General features: G+C 39.7%; 1 protein-coding gene across 1 annotated transcript; it reads left to right on the plus strand.

The window, feature by feature from the left end:
• The first annotated feature begins 1,625 nt into the window (after nucleotides 1-1,625).
• On the plus strand, nucleotides 1,626-8,227 carry fbxo9 (F-box protein 9). The gene is made up of 13 exons (XM_063490889.2): nucleotides 1,626-1,791; nucleotides 2,572-2,643; nucleotides 3,743-3,874; nucleotides 3,973-4,030; nucleotides 4,189-4,288; nucleotides 4,720-4,850; nucleotides 4,950-5,064; nucleotides 5,218-5,336; nucleotides 6,320-6,410; nucleotides 6,491-6,586; nucleotides 6,673-6,766; nucleotides 7,542-7,696; nucleotides 7,783-8,227. Exons 1-13 carry the CDS (start codon nucleotides 1,789-1,791, stop codon nucleotides 7,889-7,891), a joined length of 1,275 nt encoding a protein of 424 aa, XP_063346959.1. The 5' UTR covers nucleotides 1,626-1,788; the 3' UTR covers nucleotides 7,892-8,227.
• Nucleotides 8,228-9,281: the final 1,054 nt, after the last annotated feature.

A 9,281-nucleotide genomic window follows, 5' to 3' on the forward strand; every position in this document is an offset into this window, starting at 1 on the left:
ACTATTTAAAGCAGGGCTTTTACTGTGTTTAGTCCACGCATTGCTAGAGAAGATAAACATAAAGCGGTGCAGTCATTTAAAGTTATTGACATTTTATGACATAATCGTGAAGGGCGAATGGCGAGGTGTAAAGACCAGCCAGTAACATAAAAATACGCAAAGAGTGGAAAAGATGTTTAGGTGCAGAGCAAAAGCGGAAGTGAGCAACATTTAATGCTCTTGTTTCGCACTCTTCTTTGATTAAAGAAAAAAAGAGCCCTTATTATGAATGTGAGGTCATCATCGTTTTCCCTACTCCCTAAATTGTTAGTACACATTCTTTTTTACATGTATAAAGTGCCTTTCGGAGACTGCTGTTGCCATTTGGTGCTATATTATTATGAATTGCAAAAATAAATAAGTAAATTTAAAAAAAAAAAATTCAAAAAAGCAAAAAAGGAATACTGGCGAGCCTACTGATATATACAACTCGTGGATTTACATTTTATATTTAACTGGCAGGAATTAAAAAAGCAACAGCTCTGACAATCACATTGCAATTTACACTCACAGGACACTTTATAAGGTACACCTTGCTAGTACTAGGTTGGATTCCCTTTTTCCTTCAGAACTACATTAATTCTTTGTGGTGTAGATTCGACAAGTCGTTGGAAACATTCCTCTGAGACTTTGGTTGGAACATCCCATCCCACTGCATCCCAAAGGTGCTCTAGTGGAATGATATATGTTGACTGTGGAGGCCAATTGAGTACAGGGAACTCACTGACATGTTCAAGGAGTCAGTTTGAGATTATCTGAACTTTGTGACATGGTGTGTTATCCATCAGAAGATGGGTACACTGTGACCAAAACTGAGGTAGGCTCTGGCATTTTAATGATTGGTTGGTACTAAGATGCCCAAAGTTTGCCAAGAAAATATACCTAACACCATTACACCATCACAACCCTGAACCATGGATACAAGGCAGGATGGATTCATGCTTTCATGTTGTTTATGCTAACCATCTGAATGTTGCAGCAGAATTCAAGACTCATCAGACTAGACAGCATTTTTCCAATTTTCTATCATCCAATTATGGTGAGCGTGTGCAAACTGTAGCCTCTATTTCCCCTTAGCTGATGGGAGTTGCATTTAGTGTGGTCTTCCGCTGCTGCAGCCCATCTGCTTCAAGGTTCCACATGTTGTGCATTCAGAGATGCTCTTCTGCGGTTGTGATGAGTGGTTAATTGGAATTTAGTTTCAATCAACAACCATGCTACATTCAAAGCCACTTAAATAACCTTTCTTCCTCATTCTGATGCTCAGGTTTAGCTTCAGTGGGTCATCTTGATCATGCTTAAATGTGCCATGTGATTGGCTGGGTTAGGGTTAACCAGCAGTTAACCAGCAGTGGAACAGGTGCACCTGTCTGAGTATTTAATGTCCCGTAATTAACATGCCAACAATTTGGTCACTAAAGACAGTTGTTGTTATAATATACAGTTGTTATAATATAGCACACACATACAGGCCACTCATAAATGACAGCTGCTAGTCGTTGCCCCACACAGGGATGTTTATTTTTCAGCTGATATTGAAGAGCCGGAGTGACACAGGGCGCTTCTCGAGTCTCACAGCGCCTCCTGACTTCCTGTGCCACTGAGGCTCCGGGCTACTCAGCGAAATGGCTGCGTTCCTGCGAGCTCGTAAATATGTCCGTTGTGTTGTCCGTTTCTCCGACCGTGAACTGTAAACGGTAGTACTGACCGCCTGTGAAGATAACAAGGAGACTTACTGGCCAGGTTGTCATGGTGGGTCACCGTGTTTTTGGCAGTTATGCAGCGAAAAGTGTTAGCGAGCTAGCGAGCTAATGTAGCTAACGTCACCTGGCTTCTTTTAATGCTACCTGCAGCTCAGCCTAGCTCAGCTAAGCTGAGCTGTAAGCTAACTAGTTTACAAACTAGTTACGAAAGTAGTTGATTTACAACACTTGGCGCCTACATTTAGATGCAAGACCCTCAAATCAACGATATGCAGATTAATTCACAGTATTATACACCGAGGTTAGCATCGCAGACTGTTAGGCTAAATATGGTTGTGTTTGGTGGTTACCTGAGTTGCTTCTAAATCAGGCCCACAGCAGAACTTTCTAGTTTCTATTTTTTGCAACAAGTTTGACCACTTTGACAGTTTGTATGTTAATAAAAAATGAAACGTATTTACCGCAACATGAACAGGGAAGTGCTGTAATAACAAGGAGCACCAAACTGTCAACAAAAAACGGTGTGCAATGCATATAAAGCAACGTGTACTTACAATATTGTTGTTTATTACGTATTTCATATGCATTTTAAATCGATTTTGTTTAGGGAGTAGCAGTGTAATTAACTTCAACCCAAAGTGAGCTAAATGTATATTTTAATGTTTATGTGTATTAAGTTTGGTTACATGAGGCTTGCTGTTTTAGTCTCTAAATTTATCTTCATCACCTTATTGACTGCTATATACAGGATGGCTGATAATCTGTTTTTAATATAAATAGTTAACCGTAAATTAATTTTTTTATTCTAACTTTTCGGTTTCTTGTGCAGGCTGACGAAAATGCAGATATTGAAGGTACTGTAGAGGATGAAGATGAAAGTTCAGATGATCCAGATCTTCAGGTGAGCAGCATAAATTGTGGTTTGTGCAACACTCTAGGGCTGTGCTTCATTAAATTTTACTTCCAAGGAGCCACATTTTCTTGCGATTTATTTAGTTAGTCATAAAAGCACACAGTGGTGTTAGTGGAAGGTAAGCGTGGTGAGAAGACATTCTTAAGGAGGGGACACAGGGAGAAAAGACTGAGATATGTCAGATTACACAAAATTTGCACTGACAGTCAGTGACAGCAGGTCTGATGGAGTGATGAGTCCAATTTGAAATTCTTCTTTTAAATTGTCATCAATATGTACAGTTGAGGCCAGGAGAGAGGTACAACAGTGGGTGTCTGCTGCCATCTATAAAACATGGTGGAGGTGCTGTTATTTTGATCCATCATGCAAAACCATCTACAAAGCTTCCGATTGTCAACAGCTTCATTTTTCAGCACAACAATGATCCCAAACACACTACCAATGTAGTAAAAACATACCTGCATAGAAAAACACACACTATGCTATCAGTCAGGGCTGGGGCCTCCCCAGAGCCTGGAGCAGCACATCTAACTTATTTCCTGAAAATAAAACAAAAACTGCAGTGTCATTAATGCATAAAGGTCAAGAAAACTGCAATATTCCTAAAAGCGAACCTGTACTGTGCATCAGTGTATCTTTTGAGCTAGCACTGAAATCACTCACAAAAACATTTCTTTTGGCCAAAGATAAGATATGTTATCCCCTCATGTACTTATTTGTTTAAAGTGGCAAAACCTGCGCTGTATGCAAAACATGGCAGCCGAATAAATTCTCATATATCAGGCAGGTACAATGAACGACGAGGAGGACTTTATTTTATTTGTTTGCAACGATTCATGTATAAAAATATATTATAAGAATGTAGTACACTGTAACTCTACTCTTTGATGCATGTCCATCTTTGTTTCTAATATTTGTCTTCACCTCCTGGCAGTTTATATATTGCTGAGTTCATACAGTATTGTATCTCATTCTTAAATTTGTAAACCAAATAGGCTGTAACAGCAGTGTTAAAGTTCAACTAAGCGTGGATAAGCTGAAACCTTTCTTTGGCACTCACTCTATTAATGTGGTAATCGAATTGCAGCTGGAGCTCAATGTGTTCAGAGCTCAGTGGATGTCTGAGCTCAAACCGAGCTCCGGAGCGAGTGGAACGAGCAACCGACTGCTCCAAGCCAAAGGTCTGAGGAAGGCGCAAGAAATTGCTAGAGAGGAAAAGGCAAGTTGGGGAATTTTTTTTTTTTCTAGCTGTAAGCTTGCATGTGTTGTCGATTATTATTAGCTGTTAAATGACTGACGAGAGTCACCTTCCCTCAGGCCACAGAGCTATTCTTGAGAGCTGTTCAGGAGGAGCAGAATGGAGCTGTCTATGAAGGTATGCGCTACATAGGATACAGATGGCACTTTACCACAAATAAAAATAACTCTTTAGAAGTTAACAACTCTTTATCCTTAAACGCCGTCCATTTAGTTCTGTAATTTCTCTGAGGTTGTTTGATTTGTTTCTCATGTCTAATCTGTTTTTACTTGCAGCTATCAAATTTTATCGCATGGCTATGCAGCTTGTTCCTGACATTGAGTTTAAAATCAACTACAGCCGTCCTCCTGATGCAGACAGAGGTGGAGGGAACTAGTAAGCTACTTTATTTTGTTTAATCTTACCACAGGTCTGTTTTGTGACAGCATGTTTTCAGACATTAAGTTGTTCTAAAATTATAGTCTTACGTAAATCGTTTTCTTTTCTTTTTGGGGATCATTTTTCCCTGTGAGGTAATTAAGATGCTAAACAGAGAGCTGCTATATCAATTATTATTGAAATTATACTAGTAGTATAAAGGCTGAACTTATAATATTAGGGCTAAACAGTCAGACTGAGGGTGTGAGGAGGATCACTCAGCTGGATTAAAACTTAAGCTGCCCCATTTACAACAACAACAAAAGCAACTTTTCTTTCTTTGCTTTTGTTTGGTAGGTGAATAAATATAGTGTGCTGGCTTGTATGAGAGCAATGCATAGTCTAATTTCTTAAACTGAGCACACTGTGTTTATTTTTCTTTTTTGCAGCATGGAGGATAGTGATGCTGATGGGGAGATCGAGGATCTACTTGCCTACTTCGAGCAGCAGCTATCTGTGGAAGGCTCATTTCCAAAGATCTGCACTCCTGAGGTTGAAATGACTCAGGTGCACATTTCAGGTAAAAACCTCTAATGTAATTTCATTGTAAACCTCTCGAGTCATAATAAACACATAGCCATTATCATTCTTTCCTTTTTCTTTTTTTTTTTGATTGCAGCTTTGCCACGGGAAATCCTGATGTACATATTTCGGTGGGTTGTATCAAGCGATCTGGACATGCGCGCTCTGGAGCAGCTGTCTTTGGTTTGCCGTGGGTTTTACATTTGTGCAAGGTCAGCCTCGCTTTCAAAGAAATCAGCTGGGTGACAAATTATTTGTCAGCAAGCTCAGCTTTTGACAAAATTGCCAATTTTATATCAGGCAATAAAGGATCTCATGGTGCTGTGAGCTCTTAATTTTTTGTTTCGCTTTCATTCTCTCTCCAGAGACCCTGAGATTTGGCGCTTGGCTTGTTTAAGAGTTTGGGGACGGAAGTGCACTAAACTTGTACCCTTCACATCCTGGAGGGAGATGTTCCTGCAAAGGCCCAGAGTCCGTTTTGATGGTAATTACTACTGACAACTCAGGTTTCTAAACCCACATTAGTGCAGGAAAATACCAAAGGTACTGTTTTGTAACAGATACAAAATGATTTAAGAGCTAGAGTGTCATAGAAAATATATTTTATTATCAAGACCGATACCACAAGCATGCTTATCAGGTAAAATTTTCCACGCAATGTTTTTTTTTATTTTTTATAGCAGTTTCTTTTGGCCTAGAGACCTGGCAGCGACCATCTCCCAACCACTGTCGAAGAGGGAAAAGAGCAGTTGCTAGCAATTGCTAACTTGAAATTTGTCACAGAGAAATATGGTGCTGTCGAAAACCACCTCGTGATTGCAGTCTTCAGTAGTTTGCATGGAGGCTGATCTGCAAGCATATGCCAGCTACTCAATGGAGATCATTCACCTTCAAAATAAAAATTTCAGATTTTTAAATGTGTGGTAAAACACAAGTTTTACTGTGAAGGGGAATGTTTTTTCACTACATCATGGAGTGTAACTGTACAGTGTTTGCAGACGAGTCGGTGTCTTCCATGTAAACTATGGGGAATCTGCTAGTGACCCGAAGCAAACGAAAGGAGGTTTTTGGGGCAGAAATTTCTTTGTGACCAATTTCATTTGGTGGGAAATTCATATTTGTGTCGCCAACTGGTCTCTAGGTATGAGGACTTGATGAAAGTTTGCCAACCTTGTTTGCGTACCTGCTCTTAACTTGCAGCTCACTGTTGCCCCCTGCAGTGTGAGGCAGCTGCTGGAAGTGTACTGAGTTTCAGTACATAAAAAGACCGCAGGAATAATGTTACGGGTGTAATACTTCTTTATGCTGCAAACTTTTAGATGATTGTTACATGCAGCTAACAACAGTTGAGAGCTAAATGCCTCAAATTACCAGCCACTAGTGTTGTTTTTTGCTGATGCTTTTCGAAGTTATTGCTGCCATATTCAATGTAAACGAATTACTGGATGATTCATTTTTTTTCCACAGGTGTGTATATCAGCAAAACATCGTACATTCGCCAAGGAGAGGAATCACTGGATGGATTTTACAGGGCTTGGCACCATGTTGAATACTACAGGTAAATATTTGAGTGTCTTTATTTATTGTGAGTTGTAACCACAGATGACATTTTTGACAGTGATGACATTGTTACCTCAGGTACCTCCGCTTCTTCCCTGATGGCCACGTCATCATGCTGACCACCCCTGAGGAGCCTTTGTCCGTTGTTCCCCGTTTGCGTACCAGGAACACCAGGTACACCTTATCTTTTCTCTAAACTCAGCTGGACCCATAGAGAGTATAAAGGATTGACAATTTTTTCATTGTGTTTCATTTCTCAGAATGGATTCAGTTCTGCTCGGTCACTTCCGTCTCTCACAGGAGACAGGCAATCAAACCAAAGTTTTTGCTGTTGTCTGCAAGAAAAAAGATGAGGTAAGGAAATGTTTGAGGCATTTGAGGGGTGGGAGATGACTAGATAACCTTATATGTATAATAAGGCCAGCTCATTGAGTAAATGAAACCTCAATAAATGGAAGTGGTTAAAAAAAGTCATATGTTTAAAACAGTGCAAATACAGTTGCAGTTACACAATTTTGGGAATTTTCCCCTTGAAAAAAATTACGTATTGTTTAATCCTAGTACCTCATTCATCAGTGTTGTTAGCATGTCTGTTTCTTTTCATGGAAGAAGTTGGCCTCTTATTGGCCTCTACTCGAACACAAATAAGTTATTTAGCATGCAGTACATGGCTGCACCAGTGTTGTGCTTGTCAAAAACATTCCTGCATAACATTACATTGCATTACATAAACACAACACTGTTAAATGTATTGTTATAGTTTACCAGGTCTAAAATGATTTCCCCCTACACAAGTTATACCTCTACAAATGTGTGAGGGTGCTAAACACTGCAGCACTGACAGAATCTATGCCTCTGTTCGAAGCACCCAGAGCCCGGGAAAAAACGCTTTATTTATGTTACGGATACAGTTAGCCAACAAAATCTGAAACAAATGAATCTCAGCTGTGAGTTTGGTTAATCTCTTCTGGTTGATTGCCAGCTTCGTAGTTATCACATTGCTGGCAGGTTTACAGTATATTTGGCGTTCTTAGGTGCCATGAGCATCTGCTGTGAATTCCAGTTTTCCATAATATTTCACCTAACCTGTCGGATTACGTCTGAACTTGTAAACCGCATCTGTTGACAGAAAGCGACCGACTTCCAAAGGAATCGGTTCTGCAGGCGGAACCCAGCTCCGGAGGCTGAACACAGCTTTCACGTGGGACTGGCTCTGTCCTCTGGGGGGCATCAGAGTTTTAGTAAGCTGGTGTGGATCCACCATTCCTGCCACATCACTTACAAGTAAGTCACAGGACTGCTAATAGAAGTGACCAAGAAGGGAAAAACGTCAATTTCTGTTCTAAACCTGACCGTGATTATGCTTTTAGGTTGACTGGGGAAACGGTCATTACTACTTTTGACCTGGACAGGATGTACACACCCTTCTTCTTTGCACGTGTGAAGAGTTACACTGCTTTCTCTGAGCAGCCTCTCTAAGCAGACCCTGCACATGATCTCACGAAGACCGCAGCAGAGATTGAGTCATCGTTGCATCAAAAACACACGTACTTCTCAGCCTTGTTTTAATTTGTGCTGCAGCTGCTTTATGGTGTTGCTGTTTGAACCCTCACGTTTTCTAAATGAAAGCATGTCATTCTTTCAGGTACACTTTAGAGAAAAATACTTATTTTCTGATTTCAGAAATTGTGGTAATATGCTGAGAGCTAAAATAATTAGCAGAATTTCCCACCTGTTCCAAGCAATGAATGTTCATACTGTTTTTGTTTTGTTGTGCACTTTCTTCCTCAAATAAACAGTGATGAACAAAACGGCCTCGCTGCTGTGATGGGGCTTTATTTTACTCAAAATTGATAGATTACAGAAAACCTACAATAGAAAACCTATTACACAACATGAGTTCAACAGAAAGCATTGCAGATTTAATTTCATGCTTCTACATCATTTGTCTCTTTGAGGACACGTGGGTTTAATCCACATATTACATTTTCTGGGAACTGAGCAGATCAAACAGGATTTACAGGGGAAAAAAAACCCAAAAACAATAAATGTGAAAGTTGTTTGGATTAGTCTGAAATCATTTGTAGCTTTACTAGAGCTGGTGGCTGATCTAAAACTTTGGTCTATGAAAATGGTAAGTAAATATTTAAATTGTTTGCTGTTGCCAGTTTTTTGGTGGTTCACAGTAAACAGAAGGAACAGGTCAATAAACGGCTTCTTTTACAGCAATCCTGAATCACTGTGATGAAGCCAGCGTTTGGTCATTTAGCTGGCACTGATTTATGGGAAAAGCAGTGGGAGGATAATGAGGAAATTTTTAATAATACCTCCAGAAAACCACACCAGTAAGCGGTTATTGTTTCTGACTCATGCTGGACACAATATCATTTTCCCATAGCAAGAGTTTGAGAAAATAGCTTGAGGCAAATTACATGAACGGCCACTTGAACGTTTGTGTGTCTGTTTCACAAGTCTTTAAAATATGTGAAAAAAATATCTCTGTTCGCATGTTTACATTTCAATGACATGTTAGATTTTGTTTACCATTTATGTAACAGTGTAAAAATGTACAGTTATTGCTATTAATTTTGGTTTTCCTGTCTGTATCCCCTAATCCCAACCGGCCGCCCCTCCCTGAGCCTGTTTCTGCTGGAGTTTTCTTCCTGTTAAAAGGGAGTTTTTCTTTCCCGCTGTCACCAAAGCACTTGCTCATAGGGGGGTCATATGATTGTTGTGGTTTTCTCTGTATTATTATAAGATCTTTAAAATATAAAGTACGTGTAAAATGGTTTACTTTATTAACTGTATGGGAATAAGACTAAAAGTCGCGTCAAGCATTCACAGGTAAAACTCAGCACAGCTAAAAAAT

Source organism: Pelmatolapia mariae, linkage group LG13 (genome assembly GCF_036321145.2).
Source record: "Pelmatolapia mariae isolate MD_Pm_ZW linkage group LG13, Pm_UMD_F_2, whole genome shotgun sequence".
Taxonomy (NCBI): Eukaryota; Metazoa; Chordata; class Actinopteri; order Cichliformes; family Cichlidae; genus Pelmatolapia; species Pelmatolapia mariae.

Excerpts from the sequence above, each read along its gene's own strand:
- fbxo9 (XM_063490889.2), top strand. Across the intron at positions 3,875-3,972 it reads AAATTGCTAGAGAGGAAAAG|GCCACAGAGCTATTCTTGAG; the intron begins GCAAGTTGGGGA and ends ACCTTCCCTCAG. Across the intron at positions 4,289-4,719 it reads GACAGAGGTGGAGGGAACTA|CATGGAGGATAGTGATGCTG; the intron begins GTAAGCTACTTT and ends TCTTTTTTGCAG.